The following is a 27,671-nucleotide window of genomic DNA, read 5'->3' as shown; positions in this document are numbered from 1 at the left end:
TGGCAGACATGATTGGCTGTTTTATTCAAGAAGTTCATTTGGTTTAAGCCTAGTTCTAAATAGTGACAATAGATACACTAGGCACAGCATGGCAACAAGCTTACATCAAAGCATTTCTAAAGCCTCTGCAACTAAGTCCTTCTTGACTGACAAGAGCATCACCTCACTGAATAAGCAATGAACTCTACCATTACAGCAGCCTTGGCCTCATAGATGACTCTCTTGCTTCGTTGCAGAAGTCCATCACCAGCCTGTGCCTGCAATGTCAAATGGAACCATGTCAAAACTGCTGACACTTTGCAGTTATGATCCCAACAGTTCATTCCTCAGACCTCCCAACCCTTAAGTCCCTTAAGAAGGAAGTGAAAAGCAATTGCTCTTGCATTTCATGCTGCCCAGACGCTCCCAGCTCCTCCAGTAAGGCTAAGCATTCCAACAGGCTCATGCCAAACTCTCCCACAGTTGTTTGAGACCATCACAGCAAACTAACAGCAAGTTGCTGCTCTGCTCTCAGACCACAGAGGCTGCCTAGGGAGTCGCCGTCCCTGCAGCTGCTCAAGAAAAGCCTGGATGAGGCACTTAGTGCCATGGCCTAGCTGACTGGAGAGGGCTGGGGCTAGGTTGGGCTGGATGAGCTTGGATGTCTCTTCCAACCTGGCTGATTCCATGATTCTAAGTGTACAAATACCCCAGCTGTGTGCTTTGAACCTTGTCAATAAGCTTTCTGCAGAGACTGAATGATAAGAAACAGGTTGGTTGTAGTTATTAACAACCTTTGCCTGGATACCAACATTAATATTGGTTATTAATTGTGCATCACTCATAACGCACCCATTCCATGGCTCTTGGAGTTCCCACAGTGAGAACAGCAAAGGATGGCACACCCCAAGCACTCCTCACCACGTATTCACTGCCAGCACCCAGCACGGGAAGACAGCCAGGACAGGAAGATAAATCACACGGCGTAACAATCGGAGCCACCGCAGCTAAGGGGGGAAAAACCAAACACCAACCAATATATCTCAAGCCACAACAAAGACTTACTTCAGCAGCACCATCCAAGATATCCTTCATGAACTTAACCATGTCCTCTGTCTTCTCCAGGTGTCTGTCTGGCAGCAAACACTGCTGGTTGGAGGCATTCAAGGCGACGGTAGTACGGATGGTCAGCTCGCTGGCAATGGAAAGCAGATGGGTTACAGGTTTGAAGAGCCACAGTGTAAAACACTGCAAAGCAAAGAATTCCTACAGCATGTCAGAGGGCGCTCAGTGAGCTTCTCCCTGTGTGTGTTCCCTTAAAGGCAAGAGGGGAAGGGGGAAGAGAATGGTACAAAAAAGCTTCTCAGCAGTACTTTGTCCCCTCACATCCGTGCAGGCAACGCGATGGAAGCTTACTGCATTTCACACCCCCACAGGTAGCTCATGACTTCCCCAGCAGCAAGAGATCACAGACAGGAACCTTGCACATGAAACGTACTACTAAGGTAACACAGGAAGTCTTTCAGCATGCAAAGGCAAAAGCACAACCCAAAACATTCCACATGGCCACAGTCCAGCTGAAGAACGAAAAACTGCTGGAACCAGTTCAGAGCAGGACCACGAGGATGAGCCAAGGGCTGGAGCACTTCTAAGAGGATAGGCTGAGGGAGCTGGGGCTGCTCAGCCTGAAGGGGACAAGACTCCAGGGAGACTTTAAAGCTACCTCCCAGTACCTGAAGGGAACCTGCAGCAGGAAGGCTGCAGAGGGACTTTTTCCATAAGGGTGTCTAAAGACAGGGCAAGGGGAATGGTTTGAAGCTGAGGGAGAGCAGGGCTGCTTAGAGTGGATCTGAGGAAGAAGTTCTTCAGCATGAGAGTACTTTGGCTTGCAGAGACAGAAACACTGTAATGCCTGTTCATGAATTTACAGCCAAGGTCACAAGCGTGCTTCTGTCAGCAATTACTGCTTCTATGCCCACCAATCACACAGTAGTGTGTCCTTTGTGAACAAACAGCATCTGAGGCCAGCTGCACCAAGTATTCAGCGACAAAACAAAGCAAATCAACAAAACAAATCTCCTACTTACCCAGCCCAAAAAGCAAACACTTCTCTGCCAGAGAAACAGGCAGAAACATCTCAGCAGACAGACAGAAGAGCTTGCACAGGAGAAGCAGGTGAAGAAGGTCTCCTTTTTGGCACCTATAAAGCACCAGATCAGTCACATCACTTTAACTTCAAATGAGAGACAGCTGCTTTTAGATTCACTGCACTCAGGTGTTCATCTAGAGACAGCCCACAGAAATCCAGAACTTGTGCTCCCTGAGTCCCCGTGAAGCTCCTAGAATCTTCCAGAGCACAAGCACAGGATGTTGTGCATGCTTTGATCACCCAGAGAAAACTTACAGAGCTGACATCTTCAACTCTGGTTTTTCCCTTCCTTCACTCCAAAGGCCAGAGAAGAAGTAGTCAACTGCAAATGCCAAGCAACTTCACTCCCGAATGATGCATTTGAAGACAATGACCATTAAGGGCAAATGTCAAGCATCTTGTTAACCTACTCCAATGTGCCTTGTCTGTACTGAGTGCAGCCAGCATCCTTCATGCACTTCATGCTGCTTCTCTGAGGGAGCTCAGTTGTATGCCTCTCTTAAAGAAAGCATCAAGAATGAAATGGGACTCTCCTGAAATCAGAAGCACAGGCAATGCATAACCATTCTTTACAGCCCCAGTTACAAACTGGGCAGGCTGCAGAGGTGCGCCCAGGCCAACCTCATGGCATTCATCAAGGCCAAGTGCAAGGTCCTGCACCTGGGTGGGCACAATCCCAAGCACAACTCCAGGCTGGATGGGGAACGGCTGAGAGCAGCCCTGAGGAACAGGCCCTGGGGGTCTGGGCTGATGCAAAGCTCAAGAGGAGCCTGCAGTGTGAGTGCAGCCCAGACAGCAAGCCTGTGCTGGGCTCCAGCAAGAGCAGTGTGGGCAGCAGGGCAAGGGAGGGGATTCTGCCCCTTGCCTCTGCTCTCCTCACACCCCATCTGCAGTCCTGGGGGCAGTTCTGGAGCCCCCAGCACAAGAAGGACATGGAAGTGTTGGAGCCAGTGCAGAGGAGGCCACCAAGATGCTGAGAGGGCTGCAGCAGCTCTGCTCTGAGCACAGAGTCTGATCAGTGACCTCACTGCTGGCTGCAGCTACCTGGAGGGAGGCAAAGTCCTACAGCTGTGCTGCTCAGGGACATGCTTTAGGGGTGACCTGGCAGTGCTGCCTTAAGGGCTGCCCTGGATGATTTGGAAGCTCTTCTCCAACAGCAACCACTCCATGCTTCTACTCCTCAGAACCGGTGCACCTGACTGCCAGAAGGAGCACAAACTCCACACAAAGCTTTACCTGACCCAGCCTCTTTGGCCACCTGCGTCTCGTGGGGGATGTTCCTCAGCATCTGCTCCTCCCGCATGAGCTGGTGCTGGGCTGAACCCTCCTGCTGCCTGGGGAACGGCCATGCTGCTCCTGCTGCTCCTTCAGCTCATGCCATGCTTGCTGGAGAGAGCTGCAGAACCCAACGGCAGCACAGATTGACACGGAGGGGCTCTGGCAGCAGCAGCTTGAGTGCAGGCAAATCCATCCCTGCAGCTGAGCACAGACATTGCTTTGGCCCAGAGCCGCTCGCAGTGGCGCCTGGAGGACCTCGGAGGCCTAGAGCGGCTTTGACCAGCGAGAGGAGCGGCCCAGAGCGTCGCCTGCCAGCCGGAAGTGACGGCACGGAGGCAAGATGGCGGCGCGGAGCGAGCTGCTGCGGCTGTACCCAGCTCCGGGGGGGTATTAGGCGGAGTTGGGGGGTCCCGGGAGGGGTCCGAGAGGGCTCGGGGGGGAGCGGGGGAAGGGGCTGGGGGGTTTTGGAGAGTCCCAGAGGGGCTTCGGGGGGGCCCCAGGGGGCTTTGAGGAGTCCCGGGGCAGGGGATGAGGTGGCTGGGGGGGGGCGAGCAGTGGGGGGAGGGTCTGGGGATGAGTCAGTGGTTGCCAGGGGCGCTTGGGGGGGTCGCAGGGGGATTTGGGGGGGGGCCGAAGTGGCTGAAGGGGGTAGGGGAGGGTCTGGGGGTGTTGTAGGCGGCCCCGGGGTTGGGGGGGTTTGGGGGCGCCTTGGGAAGGGTCCGAGGTGGCTGGGGGGAGGGGGCAGTGGAGCAGAGGGAGGGTCTGGGGGTGTCATGGGGGTCCCCGGGTGAGGTTTTGACGGGGGTCAGAGGTGGCTGGGGGTAGGGGAAGGGTCTGTGGGTGCCATAGAGAGTCCCAGGGGTGCCTGGGGGGGACTGGGAGCAGTGGGAAGGGACTGGGGGGACGCTGGGGGGTGCTGGGGTCCCTCCCCTGAGGCTCCTTGACCTGCCCTGCCAGGGAGGTGCTGCTGCCGCTGCCTGCTGGCCTGGCACAGGTGGCACTGAGGGCGCTGGGCCCAGGCCTGCAGCCCCCAGCCCGGCCCGGGGGGAGGCCTCAGCAGCGCCCCCAGGCCAGGCTGCAGTGCTGCGGGGACAAGCTGAGGGCCTGAGTGGGCACTGGGGGGCGCTGGGCGGGGACGGGGAGGGGCTGGGGGATTAGTGGGGGCATACAAGGAGGTGAGTGGGGGTCTCTGGGAGGCCAGTGGGCGGGTCGGGTGGTCCCTAGGAGGGTCTGGGGGTCCCTGGGTGGGCCTGAGGGTCCCTGAGAGGTTCCTAGGAGGGTCTGGGGGTCCCTGAGCCCTCCCCCCGCAGGCTCTGGGTCTCCCGGGGGGCTGGAGGCCTGCGGGGGGAGGTCTCCTCCTTCCTGGAGCTGCTGGGGCTGTGCTGGAGACCATCGGCCGCTTCGGAGGGGCGGGGCAGGGGCAGGCCCCGCCCACGCCAGAGGACGCACCAATCAGCTGCTGACCCTCCCCGTCCTAACCAGTTCCTTCCCCCCAATAAAGCACCAAACTCCGCCAGGTGGACCCTGCCTTCATTTATGCAAATGAGGGGGCGGGGCACAGGGGTGACCATGCCCACAGCCCCCACAGGATCCACCAATCAGCTGCTGACCCTCCCGCTAACCCCTCCCCAACCCCCAACACATCTCCAAGGTACTCAAAGGCAGAGCCTGATATTGAAATGTATGCAAATGAGGGAGGCAGAACAAGCGGCAAACCACGCCCATCACAATCCACCAATCACCAGCCACCTCCTGAACTCCTCCTCCAAAGGAAGCGCCAAATCTGTCACCATTTCATTGGTTGCTGTGGGGCGGGGCCAAGGGGGCGGGGCTAAGCACAGCATGGGGGAGAGGGCGTGGCTATGGAAAGGGCGGGGACTAGACACAGCATGGGGAGAGGGCGTGGCTATGGATGGGTGGGGACTAGACACAGCATGGGGAGAGGGCGTGGCTAAGGAAAAGGGGCGGGGATAAGACACAGAAGAGGGAAGGGGGCGTGGCTCAGAAAGAAAGGGGCGGGGACTAGACAGCAAGGGGACAGGGGGGGTGGCTATGCAAAGAAAGAGGCAGCAACCAGAGCCAGGCAAGAAAGGCCAGGGAGGGGGCGTGGCTCCGCAGCCCGGGGGGCGTGGCTCCGCCAGCCCACTCCTCCCGCAGCAGCAGACCCCTGCAGAGCCCTAGAGACATCTCCAGACTCCTACAGACAACTTCAGACCTTTCCAAGGGCTCTGCAGACCCTTACAGACCCCTGCAAACTCTTCACACCCCTAAGACCTCTACACACAGCCACAGCCTCCTCTGCAGAGCCCTGCAGCCCCCTCCACACCTTGAATGCATTCCTGCAGACACTTAACAGATGCCTGACAGAGCTCCACAGACCCCTGCAGACCTTTACAAGATGCCTGCAGACACCTGCGGGCCCAGAACAGAAACCTCCACACCCCTGCTGAATGCTACAGACACTTGCACACCCCTCCAGCCTCCTAGAGACCTCTAGGGACCCCTCCCGACCTTTCCATAGAGCCCTACAGACCCCTACATGTCTTTAAGAGGCCCCTAGAGACCCCCACAGACCTCTACAGACTGCCAGAGAACCATGCAGACCCCTACAGACCTCTACAGACACCTCGAGACCTTCGCAAGGCACCTCAAGACCTTCACAGCCGTTTGAGACATCTACAGCACCACAGACACCTCTACAGACCCCAAACCACCTCCACAGACACCCAGAGAGCTCCACAGACTTCCAGAGAGCCCTCCAGGCCCCTAAGGGTACCTACAGATGCCTCCAGACCCCCGCACACGTGCAGACAGCGCCGCAAAGGCTACTTACGGCAGCTGCGCTAAAACGCGTCTCAGATGCGGCGCCGCTGCCGAGCAACTCACCTGCCCAAACTCCTCTGCTGCGAGAGACAAAGAACGCAGCTCTGCCGGGGAACGCGGGAGGCTTCCCTCTGGCCCGAAACGCCCTGCCCCCCTGCCTGCCTTCCTGCCGCTCTGTGCTGGCCGCCATTCCGCTGCAGCCTGCTCAGCGCCACTGCCGCTCCCTGCGGCTCCGCCCGTGATGCTCCGCCCCGCTCCCACTGCCGCATGCGTCCGACAGCGGAGCCCTAGCGGCCCGCCCCCCCGAGCGCCGGCCCGCCCCCCCGAGCGCCGGCCCGCCCCCCCGAGCGCCGGCCCGCCCCCCCGAGCGCCGGCCCGCCCCCCCGAGCGCCGGCCCGCCCCCCCGAGCGCCGGCCCGCCCCCCCGAGCGCCGGCCCGCCCCCCCGAGCGCCGGCCCGCCCCCCCGAGCGCCGGCCCGCCCCCCCGAGCGCCGGCCCGCCCCCCCGAGCGCCGGCCCGCCCCCCCGAGCGCCGGCCCGCCCCCCCCTGCCTGCCGCTTTTAACTGCTCACTCCAATACTTACAAATCCAAACCTGTTCTCAGCTCTCCCTCCCACCTCTCACCTTCCCCTCCTCTCCTCCCCTCCCCTCAGCTTTCAGCCACTTCAATCGTGCACGGCCTTTAGAGACCAGGCAGGAAAACGGGGACCGCCGCGGCTGAGGAACTGCAGTGTGGACAAGCAAACACACGGTGGCAGCACTGAGCACCGGCGCCACACCGCAGCCGCTACACAACTGCAGTACCCACGAGCAAACACAGGGGGGCAGCACAGACAACCGAGAGCGCCTCTGCGCCCGGCCGGGGGCAGCGCCTTCAGCCCAGCGCCGCTCTGCCTATTGCCTTTGCCAACAGCACACCGCACGCAAGGCACAGCCCACGCTCTGCCACTCCTACACACTCAGTTTATAGGCACAGCTCTCAACTCCAGCTGGGGCTACTCAGCACTTCCTCGATCTACTCTGGAGGGATTTAGAGACAGCAGAGGAGACAGAGGGGGAGCTGCTGACACCAGAATTAAGGCCGTTCTGCAGGAGCTAGAGGAAAAACACAGCTCTTCTGCCAGATGAGGGCCACAAAGATGAGCAGAGGACTGCAGCACCTCTCCTGGGAAGCAGGACCGAAAGAACTGGGGCTGTTGAGGCTGCAGAAGAGAAGGCAGACCTTCCAGCAACACGGCAGATTCTGAAAGGGACCTACAGCAAAGCTGGAGGACTGTCTAAAAGGGCCTGTGCTGATTTTCTGTGCATTTAAAAGGATTGCAGTGAAGCTGCTCCAAGAAAAACTTTAGAGACTGAAGAAATCAAAAACCAAACTGCCAGATTCCCTCACACAACTTTCTACATGACCTCAGCAAACCCCTTTCACTTCACATCGCTTCTGACACCCACTCTGGGAGCTGGACACTCCTTCTCTCCCTGAAGCCGGGAGAAAGATCTGGTGAACGTGGCAGCACGTGGCAGAGGTTCAAGACTTAAGCAGACACCTGATTGCTATCACAGCTCAGAAACGACTGAGACACATGCCCTCCTCCTAAACCTAGCAGTTAGGAAGTGCTACAGCTGCACCAGATCACACTGGGATCTGCTTCTTGCACAGGATGCAGCAGATTCTGGTCCATAGCTCAGAGAGGATTGCTTAGCTACTGCTGTTTATAAACACGAACCAAAAACAACCACAAAAACAAAGGCTCAGAGCTGGAAACAGTTCTCAGCAGTGCAGCAAAATCCCTTTCTTTTATTCCATAGAGAGGTGCTGCAGTGACCTCAGGGGTTTTTAAGTCAAAAGCTGCTTGCTGGAATCACAGAATCAGTCAGGGTCAGAAGGGACCACAAGGACCTCGTTCCAGAGACACTTCACACTAGCCCGAGCCAAAACTAGAACGGTAGGAAAAAAGGCAAATCACAAAACATAGGACTGCCTTAACTGTCCTACATTGTAACTAGCAGCACCAAGTCCAAATCAATTCAGAGCCTTGGCACTGTTTCTCCTTGAAGATTTTAACCCTGGACACAAAGGAGTCCTGCTCTCAGCCATGGGATTACAATAAAAGTGACTCAAATGACTCAAAAGGGTAACACAAATGCCTTTTCCTGACCAATCTCTCTACATGTTCCTATGATGCTCCACTAACTCCCTCCTTCAGAGGGGCTAACAGTCTCCAACAGACACTGCACCAGCAGCTACCTTGAAGATCTGTAACAAGCTGAGTGAAGGGCTGTAAAACAAATTCACCTCCTTCAGAAAGCTTCTCATCAGTTACACAGAGGAGTCAGAGCCTGCTTCCCTTCACATCTTTCTTTATCAAGTTCTACTGTGGAGTCAGAAAACTTAAAGTTCACTTAGTCACAGGTTAAGTCGACTCTGCTGTTGGTATCCAACCCCATGCTGCTGGCTGAAGCAAAGTATTCCAGGGCTTGAAGTTGAGACTGCAACACGAGAGACCTCCTGTGCCAAGTGCTGCTTTGGGTTTCTGGGGTTGGGGTCAGGAGGGGATGGGTGGCAGGTGGCTGACTCCTGCTTTCTGCAAACAGAAACAGGCTAAGGTAATTGTGCACCGCAGGATCTCATTTTGTATTTACCTCTTGATCTCAACCCAGAGGGTTTTTCCTTGGCTGTGTTACTTTTGCCTCACTTCTGTGTTGGAGGGAAACAGGAGGCTAAGCCATTACAGCACTGCAAGTTGTTCAGGCACTGGGAAAACAATTCAACAGGCCCCTGTGTTCCAGGAGGTTTATCAAGTAGCCTGCCAACATTTTCAGGTGCTAAAGAACTAATGAACATTCCATTTAGGAAACAGCTCCCTCATCTCATAGCAAGCAAACATTCCCCACTGTCACTAATCCTAGGAGCTGACAAAAGACTTCACTGAATGGTTTAGGTTGGAAGGGACCTCAAGGATCATCCAGTCCCAACCCTCTGCTCTAGGCAGGGATACCTCCCACTGCAACAGGCTGCTCAGGGCCTCATCCAACCTCAATTCATATTCATTTACACCAAAGCTGAGAAAAAAGAAAGGTCTGGGGCAGTTGTTTGGCTTTGGCATCAAACCAATGCACAACAGGCAGAAAGGGACTTCTTGGGGAAACTAAACTGTCTTTAGCTATGAGGCTGAGAAAGACTTTTCCTATCTCTTCAGCCTTCATTTCACCTGACTCTGTGTTCAGCTGGGCTGTGTTAGGAGCAGTTCACCACATGCAGCAAGGCCAAGGGGCACTACCTTGATCTCACTGGCAATGACCAATTCAAAACTCTCCAAACAGTGTCACAGAGTTGTTACCTGCAAAGTTCTTTCAGTTGCACTTGCTCTTTGTTTATCTATTAAAGACAACCAAGAGAACATCCATGGGTTGGGGTTTCCCCCCCCCCATCAATTTCTGAGGGGCCTGGAGTTACAGGCAAGCCCAAACCACCCTAACGCAAACCAAAAGGTCCTCTCTCGTGATGACAATGACCAACAAATGACTCCCTTCAATAAATAAGCGACTTGGGAAATTCCAGAGAGTACTTTTGCTAAACAAGTTAGTCTCTTTTCTTTTCCATCAGGTCTTTCTGTTGAAGCTCAGCATCTGAAAGCTCTGTACCTCTTCCCTGCCCTCCTGCCGCTGCCCTCCACCTTTCCCCGGGCAGCCCCTGCCGTCCTGCCCCCACTCTCTGCCTTCCCCCAGGCAGTCTCTGCTGCTTTCCTCCTCCTCCTCTCCACTCTACGTTACCAGCTTCTGCTCCATTACCAGTTCCATTACCAGCTGCTGCTGCTGGTCCGTTACCAGCTCCAGTTAGTGCTCCTGCTCCATCTTTGCATCCATTGCAGAACCCAGAGCAAAACCCTTGAGGATCCAACCTCCTAGAGAAACCTCAGCCTCAGTAACAACACAGACTTAGCACCCGTGAGCTAAGGTGGATGTTGCAGTGGGTCAGTAGCCCAGCCCTAAGGTGGCCCTAACTAGCCGGGGGGCCAGCCAGGCCCCCCGGCCTTTGAAACCCTCCACCACGCACCCGGTGCTCACCCGTGCACACTCACCTGGGATGCCAGGCGGAGGATCCCTTGGCCCGCAATGGGCCCAGCTTGGGGCTGGGCTCCTCCTGCTCTGCTTATAAAGGGCACTGAGCAGGGAGGGCAAAGTGGCCACAGCTGGGGTGGGAGGAGACTTCAATTGACCTCCCCTTTTTAAGCTGCCCCAGGAGAGGCAGAAGCCTTGGGCTGATCCCCTTTGTGGGGGTAGGTTGGCTGTGTCCTTAGTGGGGTGGTGTTTTGGCTGTGTGCTTTGTGGGGTGCTTTTGCTTTTCTCTAAGCCACTCCTCCCCTTTGCTCTGCTTGGGATTTCTGTTCCTCCTTGGTATGCTGTGCTTAAAGCTGTGCTTGCAGTTGTGCTGTTTCCTTCATGAGATAGGTTTGCTTTTGTGCTTCCTGCCTTGCTCCTCTCTTGTTTTCACCTGTTGGGGGCCAGAATCTCCCTTCCTCTTGTTGCAGCCTGGCAGCAAGAGTCAGAGTCCCTACAGCATCTCGTTGCCTCCTTTGCCCTTTGCTTGCTGCGACAGCACAGCTCTGGCCTCTGGTGTGGCTCTCGTTATTGTGGGGGGGAGAGAAGAGAGGAGGTGGGGAGGGAGAGAAAAATGGGGGGGGGTGAGGAGAAGAGGAGTGGGAAAAGAGAGGAGGTGGGGGGGGTGAAGAGAGGAGGGGTGGGAAAAGAGAGGAGGTGGGGGGGTGAAGAGAGGAAGGGGGGGGAAGAGGGGAGGGGTGGGAAAAGAGAGGAGGTGGGGGGGGTGAAGAGAGGAGGGGGGGTGAAGAGAGGAGGGGTGGGAAAAGAGAGGAGGTGGGGGGGCGAAGAGAGGAGGGGTGGGAAAAGAGAGGAGGTGGGGGGGCGAAGAGAGGAGGGGTGGGAAAAGAGAGGAGGTGGGGGGGCGAAGAGAGGAGGGGTGGGAAAAGAGAGGATGTGGAGGGGGGTGAAGAGAGGAGGGGTGGGAAAAGAGAGGAGGTGGAGGGGGGGAAGAAAGGACGGGGGTAGGGCGACACGGTGGGGGGGCAAGAGAGGAGGGGGCTGGAAAGAAGAGAGAGAGGCCTGGGGATGTTTAGTCTGGAGAAGAGAAGGGATCTCCTTAACGTCTATACATTGCCGAGGGGCAGGGGTCAGCACCAAGGTGCCAGCTGCTGCTTGGTGGTGCTTAGCACTAGGACAAGTAACAACAGACAGAAGCTGCTCCGCCTCAACAGGAGCAGAGATTTCTTGTCTGGGAGGCTGACAGAGGACTGGCACAGACTGAAACCAAAACATTGCTCAGAACACAAAAGAACCTCTGAAGCGATGGCAAAAAGCTCAAGGAAAAGAGGTTGGATTTTCATGATTCTGTCCCTTAAAATATGTCAGACTAACAGCAGAGTGAAAAATGTGAAATTCATGCAGGTGGAACAGTTAGAACTATGGCAGACATGATTGGCTGTTTTATTCAAGAAGTTCATTTGGTTTAAGCCTAGTTCTAAATAGTGACAATAGATACACTAGGCACAGCATGGCAACAAGCTTACATCAAAGCATTTCTAAAGCCTCTGCAACTAAGTCCTTCTTGACTGACAAGAGCATCACCTCACTGAATAAGCAATGAACTCTACCATTACAGCAGCCTTGGCCTCATAGATGACTCTCTTGCTTCGTTGCAGAAGTCCATCATCACCAGCCTGTGCCTGCAATGTCAAATGGAACCATGTCAAAACTGCTGACACTTTGCAGTTAGGATCCCAACAGTTCATTCCTCAGACCTCCCAACCCTTAAGTAGGAAGTGAAAAGCAATTGCTCTTGCATTTCATGCTGCCCAGACGCTCCCAGCTCCTCCAGTAAGGCTAAGCATTCCAACAGGCTCATGCCAAACTCTCCCACAGTTGTTTGAGACCATCACAGCAAACTAACAGCAAGTTGCTGCTCTGCTCTCAGACCACAGAGGCTGCCTAGGGAGTCGCCGTCCCTGCAGCTGCTCAAGAAAAGCCTGGATGAGGCACTTAGTGCCATGGCCTAGCTGACTGGAGAGGGCTGGGGGCTAGGTTGGGCTGGATGAGCTTGGAGGTCTCTTCCAACCTGGCTGATTCCATGATTCTAAGTGTACAAATACCCCAGCTGTGTGCTTTGAACCTTGTAAATAAGCTTTCTGCAGAGACTGAATGATAAGAAACAGGTTGTTTGTAGTTATTAACAACCTTTGCCTGGATACCAACATTAATATTGGTTATTAATTGTGCATCACTCATAACGCACCCATTCCATGGCTCTTGGAGTTCCCACAGTGAGAACAGCAAAGGATGGCACACCCCAAGCACTCCTCACCACGTATTCACTGCCAGCACCCAGCACGGGAAGACAGCCAGGACAGGAAGATAAATCACACGGCGTAACAATCGGAGCCACCGCAGCTAAGGGGGGAAAAACCAAACACCAACCAATATATCTCAAGCCACAACAAAGACTTACTTCAGCAGCACCATCCAAGATATCCTTCATGAACTTAACCATGTCCTCTGTCTTCTCAAGGTGTCTGTCTGGCAGCAAACACTGCTGGTTGGAGGCATTCAAGACGACGGTAGTACGGATGGTCAGCTCGCTGGCAATGGAAAGCAGATGGGTTACAGGTTTGAAGAGCCACAGTGTAAAACACTGCAAAGCAAAGAATTCCTACAGCATGTCAGAGGGCGCTCAGTGAGCTTCTCCCTGTGTGTGTTCCCTTAAAGGCAAGAGGGGAAGGGGGAAGAGAATGGTACAAAAAAGCTTCTCAGCAGTACTTTGTCCCCTCACATCCGTGCAGGCAACGCGATGGAAGCTTACTGCATTTCACACCCCCACAGGTAGCTCATGACTTCCCCAGCAGCAAGAGATCACAGACAGGAACCTTGCACATGAAACGTACTACTAAGGTAACACAGGAAGTCTTTCAGCATGCAAAGGCAAAAGCACAACCCAAAACATTCCACATGGCCACAGTCCAGCTGAAGAACGAAAAACTGCTAGAACCAGTTCAGAGCAGGACCACGAGGATGAGCCAAGGGCTGGAGCACTTCTAAGAGGATAGGCTGAGGGAGCTGGGGCTGCTCAGCCTGAAGGGGACAAGACTCCAGGGAGACTTTAAAGCTACCTCCCAGTACCTGAAGGGAACCTGCAGCAGGAAGGCTGCAGAGGGACTTTTTCCATAAGGGTGTCTAAAGACAGGGCAAGGGGAATGGTTTGAAGCTGAGGGAGAGCAGGGCTGCTTAGAGTGGATCTGAGGAAGAAGTTCTTCAGCATGAGAGTACTTTGGCTTGCAGAGACAGAAACACTGTAATGCCTGTTCATGAATTTACAGCCAAGTTCACAAGCGTGCTTCTGTCAGCAATTACTGCTTCTATGCCCACCAATCACACAGTAGTGTGTCCTTTGTGAACAAACAGCATCTGAGGCCAGCTGCACCAAGTATTCAGCGACAAAACAAAGCAAATCAACAAAACAAATCTCCTACTTACCCAGCCCAAAAAGCAAACACTTCTCTGCCAGAGAAACAGGCAGAAACATCTCAGCAGACAGACAGAAGAGCTTGCACAGGAGAAGCAGGTGAAGAAGCTCTCCTTTTTGGCACCTATAAAGCACCAGATCAGTCACATCACTTTAACTTCAAATGAGAGACAGCTGCTTTTAGATTCACTGCACTCAGGTGTTCATCTAGAGACAGCCCACAGAAATCCAGAACTTGTGCTCCCTGAGTCCCCGTGAAGCTCCTAGAATCTTCAAGAGCACAAGCACAGGATGTTGTGCATGCTTTGATCACCCAGAGAAAACTTACAGAGCTGACATCTTCAACTCTGGTTTTTCCCTTCCTTCACTCCAAAGGCCAGAGAAGAAGTAGTCAACTGCAAATGCCAAGCAACTTAACTCCCGAATGATGCATTTGAAGACAATGACCATTAAGGGCAAATGTCAAGCATCTTGTTAACCTACTCCAATGTGCCTTGTCTGTACTGAGTGCAGCCAGCATCCTTCATGCACTTCATGCTGCTTCTCTGAGGGAGCTTAGTTGTATGCCTCTCTTAAAGAAAGCACCAAGAATGAAATGGGACTCTCCTGAAATCAGAAGCACAGGCAATGCATAACCATTCTTTACAGCCCCACTTACAAACTGGGCAGGCTGCAGAGATGCGCCCAGGCCAACCTCATGGCATTCATCAAGGCCAAGTGCAAGGTCCTGCACCTGGGTGGGCACAATCCCAAGCACAACTCCAGGCTGGATGGGGAACGGCTGAGAGAAGCCCTGAGGAACAGGCCCTGGGGGTCTGGGCTGATGCAAAGCTCAAGAGGAGCCTGCAGTGTGAGTGCAGCCCAGACAGCAACCCTGTGCTGGGCTCCAGCAAGAGCAGTGTGGGCAGCAGGGCAAGGGAGGGGATTCTGCCCTTGGCTCTGCTCTCCTCACACCCCACCTGCAGTCCTGGGGGCAGTTCTGGAGCCCCCAGCACAAGAAGGACATGGAAGTGTTGGAGCCAGTGCAGAGGAGGCCACCAAGATGCTGAGAGGGCTGCGGCAGCTCTGCTCTGAGGACAGGCTGAGAGAGCAGGAGCTCTGCAGCCTGGAGAAGGAAACCTTGGTGTGGCCTTCCAGTATCTGAAGGGGACCTACAGGAAGACTGGGGAAGGACTATTGACAGGGTCTTGTAATGACAGGGTAAGGGAGAATGGGTTTAAACTGGCAGAGGGGAGATTCAAACTAGACGTTAGGAAAGGGTTCTTTCCAGCGAGGGGGGTCAAACACTGGTGCAGGTTGCCCAGGGAGCTTGTGGATGCTCCATCCATGAAGGTGTTCAAGGCCAGGTTGAACGAGGCCTTGAGCAGCCTGTCCTAGTGGGAGGTGTCCCTGCCTATGGCTGGGGCTTGGAACTGGATGGGCTTTGAGGTCCCTTCCAACCTAAACCATTCTGTGATTCCATGATAACAACTACAGAGCAGATCCACTTCAAAGTTACCTGAACCCATCAGATACAAGACATAAACCCATCCAGACTTAAGACTTCTCAGTTCCCTGTAGGCACTGCAAGAGTTGATAGGTAGTTTATGCAAATCCTAAACTGCTCTCAAATTAAAAGGCCTACTCATTTTTTTGTGTGTGACTACTACAGGGTTAGACATACTCATTTTTTCTGTTGAGGAAAGGACTGGTTCAGGCTTTGGATGAGGCTTCTGGTCAGTAGAGCAGGTCCTCACCAACACCAAACACAGACTGGCACTGTCCATCTTAACTGTAAATAATTTCAGGGGCTTGAAAAGTTACTTCTTAGTGCTCCTCAGTTGTTACTCCTGTTCCGTAGAAGAGATGGCAAAGACTTTAGTGGCAGCAGCAGCTCACCTCTGTCTCCAAGTTCATGAAGTGTAAAGCCATCCACATGAAGATACCCTTGAAATCTTGCTCTGTTTATCCAGGATGACAAATCACCATCTTCACACTCTGACAACAAAAGAGAAAGAAAGCAAGCAAGCAGAATGTGTTCTTCTGTTGCTGCTGTGAAGTGGGCAATAACATTTATTTCAGCCTAGAGAAGCCTATTTTTAACCCTCTACTGTTTCCAGATAAGGTCTCTCACCTTTCCAGAAATGTCACTCCTAAGCTGCTAAAGCAATTTGCAGCTGTTGAACAAAAAGTGTATTAGAGCACAGCATGCAGTGCTGATTGGCTGATTAGTTTCACCCAAACCAAGGACAAACAATCCTCTCCCAGAAGGGAATGTGACATGGGAAGGGAACTGTGACTGACAGCACTTTCCTGCCCAATGGTAAGCTGCACATAAAACAATATCCAGTCTCTTGCAGGGCCTCTTCACTGATTGGTTTACAAAAACCCTTCTAATACATTTTAAGAGAGTAAGATTTGTGCACAGTGAATTAGGAGCCTGGATTGAAACAAGGCTTGTGTGTTTTGACAGGGGTGGCAAAAGCAGACAGGTCACATCACAAAAAAGCAGTTTAAAATTGTTTCTCTTTGACAAAATTTCCTTCTCCAGGCCGCTTCAAAAGTAAAACTAAATCAAATGCAGATCAAGGAGGTCACTGAGTGAACTTTTCTTTGGTGGGTGACTGGTTGCAAGGCAATAGAGCGAAGAGGAAGGCAAGCACAGCCCTTCCATGACAGCTCAAAGAATACCCTTGAGGGCCCACCTGGAGTATTTTGCTGTGGCACCACAGAGTCACCGTGTCTGGAAGCGTTCAGGAACAGCCTGGGTGAGGCACTTAGTGCCATGGTCTAGTTGAGTGGACAGGGCTGGGGGCTAGATCGGACTGGATGAGCTTGGAGCTCTCTTCCAACCTGCTTGACTCTGAGTCTATGAGTCTGCTCTGCTCTGGTGACACCTACCTGGAGTACTGCACACAGCTACAGAACCTCCAACAGAAGAGACAAGGACCTGCTGGAGCAGGTCCAGAGGAGGGCCGCAGTGCACAGGAGCAGTGCAGTAGCCAGCTAGGGTTGGGCTTTGCTGCCAGGCAACCAGCAACAGAACAAGGGGACACAGTCTCAAGTTGTGCCAAGAGAGGTACAGGCTGGTTGTTAGGCACTTAGTGCCAGGGTCCAGTTGATTGGTTAGGGCTGGTGCTAGGTTGGACTGGGTGATCTTGGAGGTCTCTTCCAGCCTGGCTGATTCCCTGATATGGCCAATATCCACTTTTACTTACCATCAGAAACAAAGGAAGCTCCATCTTTGAAGACCACAACAGCAGGCAACTCAGGCAAGGTCACATACTGAAAGAGGTGTTTTCAGTTAGTCCAGGGAAGATGAAAAGACTCTGAAAGACACCAGCAATATTCCCATGTGGAAATGTCATTCATTCCAGTACAGTTCTCCTGGTTATTTTCTGTTATTCTTATTGTGACCTTCCAGTAGCTGAAGGGGGCCTGCAAAAGAGCTGGGCAGAGACTTTTCAGGCTACCAGGTAGGGCCAGGACTAGGGGGAATGGAGCAAAGCTGGAAGTGGGGAAGATTCAGACTGGACGTGAGGAAGAAGTTGCTCAGCAGGAGAGTGGTGAGAGCCTGGAATGGGTTGCCCAGGGAGGTGGTTGAGGCCTCATCCCTGGAGGTGTTTAAGGCCAGGCTGGATGAGGCTCTGGACAGCCTGCTCTAGGGCAGGGTGTCTCTGCCCATCGCAGAGGGGTTGGAACTAGATGATCCCTGTGGTCCCTTCCAACCCTGACTGGCTTCTGGAAATCCAACAGTGCACTACTTGTGATGAAGCAAATTGAGATGGGAAAATGCAGGTGCTTAAAAAATAACTGATGCTAGTTCTCAAAGTCATGCATTGTCAGGCATGGAGGAGACTTTTATCTGTCCCACTTGGAGACAACAATACATGGAGAGACCTGCAGAATTCAACAGCAGCAAAGATTTACATGGAGTGGCTCTGGAAGCACCAGCTGCACGTTCCATGGAGTGGCCGTGCCTGGAGGTGTTGAAGCCAAGCCTGGCTGGGGCACTTAGTGCCATGGGCTGGGTGATTGGCCAGGGCTGGGCGCTAGGCTGGCCTGGCTGAGCCTGGAAGTCTCCTCCAGCCTGTTGGATTCTAAGTTATGCATGCTTATTGTAATAAACATACAACTCCTAATGAGATAAATGAGCACTCTGTGCACTCACTGCCTGACAAAGCTGATCCCCTGCTGTGCACTCATCCTTTATATACCCACTTCAAACAAAGGTAAGAAGTTAGCTGCAGACAACAGCAGCAAGGCTGTGTGCAGAACTTGCCTTGATCAGTGCAAAGGGAAGAAAAGCTGAATTAGCTTATCCACCCCCTGCCAGCAGAGTCAAACTTCTCCTTGGAACAGCCTTCTTAGCCCACAGGCAGCAGCAGCGGTTTCCCTCTCCAGGTTTACTCCAGGTAGCTGAGGGCTTTCTTTCAGGAAGCTACTCTAAGCGATGCTAAGCAGCAAGCTGGAGTTGCAGAGCAAGCAGCTTGTTTGCTTGGGGGGGAAATGACAAACTGGCTGTGCTCAGAAGAGTCACATCTCACTTGAGCAACATTTATTGCAGCTCCACACTGAGATCAGTTCCTTGCTACAAAGAAGGGAAGGGAGAAACCATAGAATCACAGAATCAAGCAGGTTGGATTGGTTGATTCCATGATCCTCACCTGGTTAATTCCGTGATTCTATGATTCCAACCTGCTTGATTCTATGATTCCAACCTGCTTGATTCTATGATTCTGTTATTCCAACCTGGTTAATTCTATGATTCTGTTATTCCAACCTGGTTAATTCCATGATTCTATGATTCCAACCTCGTTGATTCTATGATTCCAACCTCTTTGATTCTACACACAACTACCCAAAGGGAGGCTGTAGCCAGGTGGGGTTGGGCTCTGCTGCCAGGCAGCCAGCACCAGAAGAAGGGGACACAGCCTCAAGCTGTGCCAGGACAGGTTTGGGCTGGATATTAGGAGGAAGTTCTTGGCAGAGAGAGTGATCAGCATTGGAATGGGCTGCCCAGGGAGGTGGTGGAGGGCTGGGTGCTAGGCTGGGCTAGATGAGCTTGGAGCTCTCTGCCAACCTGCTTGATTCTGTGCTTCTCTGATAACAGCCCCACATCTCTCACAACCATCTCCAGCACCTAAGTGATGCTAGCTGAGGAAGCTGGAGAGTTCTGATGAGAAGCTAACAGGATCCTGCTGGCCTTTATCTGAAGGAAGCAAAGTGCTGAGGCCAGCAGGCTCGAGGAGATAAATTGCCAGGGTTTTTTTTTCCTTCCCATTTCTTTGCTGCAGGGCTGCAGAGGTGACTTTGAGCAGGAACTTCTCTGCATGCACTTGGTTATAATAAAGGGGAAACAGTGTAAAAGGTCATATCCAAGCCTGACAAAAGATTGAGGTGCACTGGGAGTAAGGTTAACAAACTATTTTCATTCAATTCTGGTTTGGATGTCCTAGCAATTCTAAGGGACACTTCAGGTCATGAGTGGCAGCAGGTGAGACAGCACTGAATTAAGGCTCAGAAACATTGAAGTCTCACTCCAGTTGTGGCACTGAGGCATCTTAAGGGCAAGAGAGGTCTCTGAATGAAATGTGAATGGTTGAAGCATAGAAGCATAGAATCAACCAGGTTGGAAGAGACCTCCAAGATCAGCCCAATCCAATCACAGAATCATAGGACCATAGAACCCACCAGGTTGGAAGAAACCTCCAAGAGCAGCCCTATCAAAGTCAGCAAAGAAAACAGTCACTAAGGGATCTTGAATTGAAGACTGAAACATAGTTTCTTAAGTACTGGAATGCTGGTCCAGTTTTGCACTTCCAGCAACATCCAGCACAAGTTACTTTCCACTCTGAGCAGAACAAGGTGAGGAGAAAGGTAAGAGGGTTTTACTGGTTTCTGGTTTTACAAACTGCTGGCACATTGCACATGGAAATCATTCTTGAGAGCTACAATGAGTTCATTCCAGAAAATGAAGATACAGTTGTTTGCTTTAATAAATTGTGAATAACTATGGCTTCACTGGTAGGCTAGCTCATTAAAAAAATCATTAGAAATGCAATCAAGTTGCCAAGTTTGTCCAACTCTGTTTAATCTATTTCATCACAAAGGCTGTCTATAGAAAGAGGGCAGCTATTCTTAAGGGACAAAACACCTATCAGTCATTACAAGGAACTAAAAAAAAGCACTGCAGTCAAACTCATTTCACAAAGGTTAGTACAGCCTGAAAAGCTTTTATCCCCAATTTCTTCATTTCCAGGGCATGCTGAAGCCCCAGAGAGTCCAAAAATAATGTTTTTAAAGCTAGGTATTATTCCTGTGACACATTCAGAGGAATGGCTACTGAATAAGGCCAGCATTCTCAATACCAACTGAAGAAGTTACACCCCAAATAGAACTGGCATTAGTGAAGTAAACTTTAAGGTAATGCCTCTTAATTTTAAAAGCTAGATTGTAAAAAACATCTTTAGCTAACAAAAGCCACTGTGTATTCCAACTAGTGGTCATGAGATCCCATACTGGAAATGTGTTTCTGTTCTTTTAGTAACCACTCAGTGATAATACAGCTCAACTTGAAGCTATACTCCCCACAAATTTCCTCTTGAAATCTCCAAGCCCTTACTGCTTTGAGAGGAATGCTGAGGAATCAGTGTTCTACTCAATTATGGAATTATGGTGTGACTCAAGAACTGCCTAGAGAACAAACTGTGACTTTTATTCTGAGCATGTTAAACGTTGCCAGTTAATACAGTCACTTGGTCTTCCCATCCAACCTTCATCAATTCATAGAGCACTTTAGGTTGAAACAGACCTTGAAGATCACCTAGTCCCAACCCCCTCTGCCATGGCAGGGACACCTTCCACTAGACCAAGCTGCTCAAGGCCTCATCCAATCTGACCTTTAACATCTCCAGGGAGGGGGAAGCCACAATCTCCCTGGGCAACCTGTTCCACTGTCTCACCACCCTCGCTGTAAAGCATTTCTTCCTAATATCCACTCTAAATCTCCCCTCTTCCAGGTCTAAAACATTACTCATAAAACTGCTTACTAATTCTTATTAATACCTCCTGGATGAGTGGAGGTCACCAAAAAGTTTCTTCTTGAAGCTTTGCTTCTGAAAGCAAAACTCTACCATTCAAGCACTTCCTGAAGAGGATCATTACACGTGAAAATTAAGTATGCAGGTCTACTGTCAGTCATCACAACAGTAAAAGCATCTTGAGAAAGCTAATTAAAGCTAAGAACAAACACTCTCGCCCCCTCTCCAGCTTATTTTTCCCCAAAAGAAGGATCACAGTATGCTCTGTTATGGCAAACAGAAAGCAACACTTACTAATCTATGCAATCTTCTTCCACACCCAGACTGGGCATGTGCTGGTTGGCAAGCCAACGCTGCAGCATTGTCGGACAGTCTGCAGCACAGATCACCAGCTCTGCCCAGACACTCCAGTATTTGCTGTGCCTCTACCATGGAAGCAGTTATGCAAAAGCTGCTCATGAAGAATTTAACTGCTAACTGCAGCCCATGACAAAACACATCATAAGCTGTCATTGTCCACTGAAAGTTGAGTCACTCTAACATCGTTTCAGTTGCTAAGCAGAGGCACATCGTGGTGGAATCCCAGCTCTGCTGCAGTCCACATAAGGAAAGACTGGACAACAACTCAAGTGGCACACAGTACACCCAAACAAGGCTGTAACCTCCACGTTTTTCCTGCCTAGACTCAACTTCCCAGGCAGAAGTTAATTATGAGAGAAGAAAAATTAAAAGTTATGGATGTGGAGAAGGTATGGTCCCTTCTGTCCCTGACAAATCATCAACCTGTGGCTAACGCTTAAAACAGCTACCATCACCAAGAGTTCCCTCTTACTGTGTCTGTTGCTTTCTAAATCAACTTCACACCAATACTTCTTCATTTCTGCCACGAGCATAACATTTCCTGCAACTTGTCCAACTCAATTCTCACAACTACGACACAAGCTAGGGCAGCTAGGTTAGGGGGTTTGCACAGAACAGTATGGCACGGTGAGAGCTTTGGGTTTCATTCTTCAAATGCACCTATGACAAAATAATCAACCTTTTCTGTAATAAGGACATGAGAAGAAACAGCTTAAAGTGAGTTGCAATTTGAAACAACATGTGCCTACAACTGTCTAAATTCTTCTCTCCAGTGGACCCTTGTAAAGAGGCTTTGTCTGTGCACTTCCACAGACTGACTTTCCTTTGCAGTTTCTCCTGTGCTGAATTGTTCAGGGTTGCCTAACACGATTAGAGGGTGTTTTTAAGGATCCTGCAATGTATTTCATTGTAAATCATTAGTGCATATTCACAGTCACCCTTACTCACACTCTAAAACCTATTTCTCAGTAGGATTTCACATCAGCAAGGAACGCCTTCTTTGACACGAAGAAGGGAATTGTGTACAAATCTGTTCAAGCAGCAGGCTGAGAGGCACTGAAGCAGGTTGTATCTGTTATGTGAGGGAAACTGTCCTGTTGCCCAACCAGTGCATTTGTGAAACCTGAGATAAAACACCATTTAACACTGGTTACCAGCCTCATTCCAGTACAGCAGCTCCAGAAGATGCAACAGAAATATGAAGTGATCACACCACCAGTGAAACAGAGCTCTGTAAGACTTCCAGCACACACACACACCTGAACACCCAAACCTAGACACACAAAAACCAAAACAGATGCGGGAGACATTACCAGTAGCATTGGGCATTACATTCCAGCAGTTTCTCTACCATGTGTTCCGCTCTTACAAACCAGCTTGGCACAGCTTTGTCTATCAGCGGAGTATCAGACCTGCAGAAGGAAGATGATGGGGAGGGGAGCAAAAGAAACAAAACAAACATTTTCAGTGCTACCTTATTTCTATAGTACTCTTTAAAATGTACTTTTTGCACACAGCTTCCTTTCTACAGACTGAACTTATTGTGCCTGAATTATTATCACAGTCACAAAGGTTGGGTTTTTTATACATTACACCAACAGTTAGACTTAGGTGAGCTACTGTTTTGAAACCAAACCCTAAAACTACTTTTATTAAAGCCTTCAAACCCAGCAATTTGAGGAATTTGTACAGCAAGAACAAGCATGAGAACATTCAAATGGTACTTCAATTGGAAATTTATGTTCCTACATAGTACAATGATGTGAACTTCAGTAACTATTAAAATGAGTCACATTTAAGCCTTCTCTGTAAGTTCATTCTGTTCTCTTTTTAAAGGTCTCTATCAATATGAGAAACCAGACAAAAAACCATTATGGTATGGTTTGGTTTTACTATTTCCATTCAGAACAATAGTGACAGATCACACAAAAGTAATACTACCCAGGGCTACTACTTGAAAAAATGTCCTATTCCAGGCAGAGAAGGAAAAGAGGAGATCCAGATAAGCTGATCAAGCAAGTTTATTGACACATCTTAATCTATTCCTTACTTGGACACTCAGTGAAACAAAACTCACATGGGATAGGTTCCATCCCCTAGGGCTCAGTCTCTTTTCAGGTTGGAATAATGGGCTGGATGTGAAGGTTTCAAAAGGTCTCAACTTTCCAGCAATGACTTTTACCCATCATTTCATCACTAGATACTTTGGAAGAATGTGTATTACTTGAACAAACTACTGAGACCTTAATCAGTTGCATTACAGAATGTGTGGAGATCAGAATTTTCCTAGGTAACTTGGAGAATTTATTAGTCTGTACACTTACTGCTACCAATTCTAAGCAAACCTAAGTTCTGCAACTGCTCCCATCCCATGTGAGTTTTGTTTCACTGAATGTTGAAATAAGGAATACTGACAAGCAAAGATCCTCTGAAACTATTCTTTCCTACACATAGTTATTACTGTGAACAATCCATCCTATGAGGTTAACTCATTTTACTTGCTCTCACTTGAAATGGACTCATTTCAAGTGCACAAACTACTGGAGGTTATAATGTACATTACAATTGCTGGTGGAAGCACTTCCTAAGGGTACATCTGCCTGACCAAAGAAGAGAAAATCCATGACAAAGGTTGCTCATGCCTTAAAAACTGAACTCACCTCCCATAAAACCCAATAATGAACAACAGCTTGCATCTCCTAATGCTACATGTCAGAAGATGTTTCCTCGTGGCTATAAGCTATACATATCTACCTGTATCTTTTAATAGCCAAAGTATCTATAGCCTTACAGGAAATGTTCCACAGGATAATAATGGAGCAGAGGCCTAGCTACTTAGTCCCAGTCCACTAAGTTGGGACATTCTGCATCGCAAATGAAGTTGTAATGCTACAAAAGGGCTCAGCTCATTTGTCATCCAGTGGCAAGATGACAGTGAAGAAGAAAATATTCTGCCAGCTATGAGGTACTGAAGAAATGTTTCAGTTTCACTGAGCATCGTTTCACATGCTGAAGAATGATGAATTGCATTAAATAGAAGATCTTGAGTTATTGGAAGCAAGAACAAAACAGTGTCTCACATAGTCTTAACAGACTGCAAAAAATGCTGGAACAGTAAACCAGTGCCCAGCCTCTAGCAGCTGACATATGGGGCTGACTGAAGACAAGGTTCAGTGCAAAAGTAGCTTCAGATAAAGAATCTACACAAACGACAAGCAGATGAAGCTGCAGTGATTTCCCAGCCTTCTGACCTAACACAGTGTGTTTATCATGATTGATAACCGTTCCAAAGCACCCACAGAGCACTACTGCCACCTACATGAAGGTGGTAAGAAAGGGGAAATGGCACAGTTGTCCTGAATGTCTTCTTCTTTTCTAGCTCTACCGTGAAACAGTTCCTCAACAAGAGACAGAAAGAGAATAACAGACTGAAAGCCTGCCCAAGCAGTGAGATCTGACCTATTTCTGCTTCACTTGAGTGGTGAGAAGACTGAGGAAACCAGACTCAATTCTTTGCTGAGAAATACCCATTACAAGATAGTGTTTTCCATCAGTACATAGATATGGGAGAAGTCACCCAGACAGATTTTAGATCAGGCTGAAGCTGAAAAAAATCCTACCTAAATATTCCTGCCTGTGTCAACTGAATGTTTCCTCCTTACTATAAATATGTCCTTTAGAAATACATCAGAGGAATAAAAACACCTGAGCTCTGCCTGCTGCCTAGCAGTGCCACAAAATCAGCATTCTCTGAAATGCAATCTTCAAGCTTGAAAAGGTAAAGACTGTGAGACCATTCTCTGCAGGCACTACAGACTCCCAATAGCTGCTTTGGTCTGCATGGCTGTTCAATGCAAGTCACTGTGACCTCATTCCCTTTCCATTGGCAGGTAACTTAGAAAGCATTTTATAAAGAACTGGTCACAAGCTACACAAGATGCTTCTTGGCTTTGCTTTCACTGGCCTGAACATGACAAAGCTCTCTATGTGCCAGTGCATATGGAGATCATTCTGACCAATCATCTCCATATTCAGCAACTTCAATGAAGGGGAACTCTCCCTGAAAACTGTCTACTATGTACTTACCAACTTGTTACTGGCTGCTTCTCTCCAGTTTTCAAGTTTTACTAACAGAAAACTACTACATAAGCACAACAAGGAAAAGCAGAGAACTCTGGTTAGATAAGAGATAAGAAAAGGGAAAATGTCTCCACATGCTGAGGATTCAACGACTGCCTGGTTTCAGGCAAAAGCATGAACAACAGTGCATTAAGTGGAAGAGCCTGATTTCAAAGTTTCCTTACATTCATCAAAATAACTTGTGACTATGTTCAAAGTTAAGAACTACTCTTCTACTTTTAGCATATTCCAATTATGATTTGATTTGTGGTGGCAGTGAAATGAGCTTGTCAAGTAGAACCCATTATTCTGCTCTTCCCACCAGATAATTTGCTGCTAGGTGCTGCCTGCAACTTAGCATCAATCAACAAAAATGTCAACAGAGTGGCAGGATTAAGTATGTTCTACAGAATCAGCATTTCTCCACGACTGGTGTGTCTCAGAACACCATGGCTGTACATCTGCACTGCTACCTAAGAAAAACGCCAAAGTGTTGCTTGGTTCTGGACTGCCACTTTTCAAATCCTGTCCCAGATCACCAAGGACATAACTTGAAAAGCAATTCCCATTCTTTCTGCAGGTAGCTGTTGGGAAACAAACCAGTCACGGTATTCAGGAGCAAGTGAAGGTTATTCTTGCTATAGACTACAGGTACATGTACACTGCTAAAACACTTCATTTGGTAGCATTAAAGCTACAGGAGAGCAAAGCTTTTATCACAGTTACTTCAGTACAGATGTTATAAGCATCAGGGCTCAGAAAGTTCAAGTCATTTCAGAGACTACAGAAGACTTTCTTTTCAAGTGTCTTTACTTGTAACAGTTTAATACAATATACCTACTGAAAAATAACTCAGCTTTCTTTTTCAAACTTGATCTTTTTTCAACTCATCTTTGCAATACCAGTTGTACACATTTAAAACCAGAGAGGACACTAATGAAAAGAAGCTTCATGTCTAGATCAAATGTGTCTAGCCTGTGTTTGTCATATCCAAAGGCCCATGGAGACTTGTACATGGAGGAGCTCTTCAGCCTCTGTAGAATTCCCAGTCTGACAAAGAAGATTGGAAGATTCCTGGCAAGCCACTGTGCCCAATCACCTATCTGCTTTTCCAGGGCTCATTTTGAATTTCTAGTTGACAAAGCCAAGTATTTCTAAGAAGCTCCCACAGATACAGTAAACATGTCAACTGCTATTTCTGGTCAGAGACATCACTGTTGTTTGCAAGCTCCACTCAGTAATGACTGTGCAGAAGAACATTCATGGCTTACACGTGCTACCCACTGCAGCAGGTAAATGCTAACTGCTTCTAATCAACAATGCAGACATGAGAAGCTACTGGACTCTACCAGGCTCCAAAGAAAGAACTGACTTGACAAGGTTAAAAAGAGGTAGCTATGATAACAGCTATAACTTACCTACTTTATCCAAAACATGGCAAATTTGAACACAAACATTGCAAGACATTCTGTTACATACTTCTGTAATTCAGCTATCAGCTCCCTCAAGTCCAATCTGCAGAAGCTGGCTGGTGATCCATAGGATATCTTCCAATCATGACACTCATCCATAGCCACAGTAAAGTTGGCTACTTCTTGTACCAAGATAGGACACACACAAACCAAAAACCACTTCAGCTACAATACTCATCTACTCCATAGCATTGTCTCTTTCCATTCTCCAGCAGCTGTGGGCACCTAGTACCATTATTCAGCCTCAACTTGCTCAACAAGCTTCTTCAGTCAATAGATTAACAGACATGAGCCAATTCTCAGTTGGCCTTTTATCAGCTACTGTTGCTGAGATACAGCAAGCAGACTGCTGTGTTCAAAATGCAGGCCAGCTGACAGATGTAACATCAACCCAGATGTGGCAGTGAATTGTAAAAGGCTTTGCAGAAGCAGCTGGCAAAGGCTACAAAGCTTGGCAGGCTCACAGCCAAGCTAAACCGTGGTACCAAACCTTCCCCTTGGCAGGGCTCAGGTCAGGAGATGGTTCAGTTAGATTTGCATCACTGATGCAGTCAATGACATAGAAAGAGCTTTGCTATTTTGGTTTGCCACAGTTAGTTCCTTTCTTCTGAAGAACTCAAACTTGAATGCACAAGCCTTCCAAACTGACCTGCCACTTAATTGGATGCAGATTTGTCCCAGTAATCACAGCTCATGAATATACTCAGTCAGCTACAGAAATGCTAAGCTCTACTGTAAAGCCAAGGCAAATTTCAATTCTTCTCAGGACAGAAGTCCTAGTTTTGGCTTTTGTACCCGTGCTACAACTAGGTCTTTGAGAAGATTACAAACAGAAGTTGTGACTCACCAAATGAATGAAGCAGAAGCTATTAAACAGCTCACTGATGAAAACTCAGTGCTGCTGTATCTGAAATTTAAAACAACAACAGAAACATGAAATCAA

At 49.6% G+C, this 27,671-nt stretch overlaps 2 protein-coding genes across 16 annotated transcripts; both read right to left on the bottom strand.

The window, feature by feature from the left end:
* Positions 1 to 27,671, bottom strand: LOC135174575 (protein disulfide-isomerase TMX3-like). Of its 15 annotated transcripts, none has more exons than XR_010302011.1 (13): positions 27,576 to 27,671; positions 22,451 to 22,549; positions 22,086 to 22,260; positions 16,953 to 17,063; positions 15,634 to 15,732; positions 10,307 to 10,719; positions 8,521 to 8,809; positions 6,852 to 8,162; positions 3,365 to 3,607; positions 2,539 to 2,661; positions 2,067 to 2,450; positions 1,045 to 1,174; positions 1 to 257 (listed from the first exon to the last, which is right to left on the bottom strand). XR_010302011.1 is itself a non-coding variant. In XM_064141903.1 (7 exons), exons 3-7 carry the CDS (start codon positions 3,429 to 3,431, stop codon positions 159 to 161), a joined length of 525 nt encoding a protein of 174 aa, XP_063997973.1. In that variant the 5' UTR covers positions 3,432 to 3,607; positions 10,307 to 10,719; positions 15,634 to 16,946; the 3' UTR covers positions 1 to 158. The 15 variants fall into 15 exon arrangements, 7 of the variants coding, with proteins under 7 accessions (XP_063997973.1, XP_063997975.1, XP_063997974.1 ...); XR_010302009.1 differs by lacking the exon at positions 22,086 to 22,260 and adding an exon at positions 26,675 to 26,847 and having other exon boundaries at positions 16,953 to 17,019; positions 27,576 to 27,593; XR_010302010.1 differs by lacking the exon at positions 22,086 to 22,260 and adding an exon at positions 26,675 to 26,850 and having other exon boundaries at positions 16,953 to 17,019; positions 27,576 to 27,590.
* LOC135174579 (protein disulfide-isomerase TMX3-like) lies at positions 11,706 to 13,257 on the bottom strand. Its single transcript, XM_064141912.1, has 3 exons — positions 13,096 to 13,257; positions 12,745 to 12,874; positions 11,706 to 11,965 (listed from the first exon to the last, which is right to left on the bottom strand). The coding sequence occupies exons 1-3, from the start codon at positions 13,122 to 13,124 to the stop codon at positions 11,864 to 11,866; spliced, it is 261 nt and encodes an 86-aa protein (XP_063997982.1). The 5' UTR covers positions 13,125 to 13,257; the 3' UTR covers positions 11,706 to 11,863.

This window comes from Pogoniulus pusillus, unplaced genomic scaffold, assembly GCF_015220805.1.
Source record: "Pogoniulus pusillus isolate bPogPus1 unplaced genomic scaffold, bPogPus1.pri scaffold_81_arrow_ctg1, whole genome shotgun sequence".
NCBI lineage: Eukaryota > Metazoa > Chordata > Aves > Piciformes > Lybiidae > Pogoniulus > Pogoniulus pusillus.
The sequence above is the reverse complement of the archived record's forward strand: the minus strand, read 5'-3'. Positions and strand labels throughout refer to the sequence as shown.

Bases quoted from the DNA above. Each gene is read 5' to 3' on its own strand.
- LOC135174575 (XM_064141903.1), bottom strand. From the start codon at position 3,431: ATGCGGGAGGAGCAGATGCTGAGGAACATCCCCCACGAGACGCAGGTG. The intron at 2,180-3,364 runs GTAAAGCTTTGT...GGTGCTTTATAG, and splicing joins GGCCAAAGAGGCTGGGTCAG to GTGCCAAAAAGGAGACCTTC. The intron at 258-831 runs GTGCGTTATGAG...TTGACATTGCAG, and splicing joins CTCCAAGAGCCATGGAATGG to GCACAGGCTGGTGATGGACT.
- LOC135174579 (XM_064141912.1), bottom strand. From the start codon at position 13,124: ATGAGCTACCTGTGGGGGTGTGAAATGCA. The intron at 12,875-13,095 runs GTAAGCTTCCAT...TTCCATTGCCAG, and splicing joins CTGTGGGGGTGTGAAATGCA to CGAGCTGACCATCCGTACTA. The intron at 11,966-12,744 runs GTAAGTCTTTGT...TTGACATTGCAG, and splicing joins TCTTGGATGGTGCTGCTGAA to GCACAGGCTGGTGATGATGG.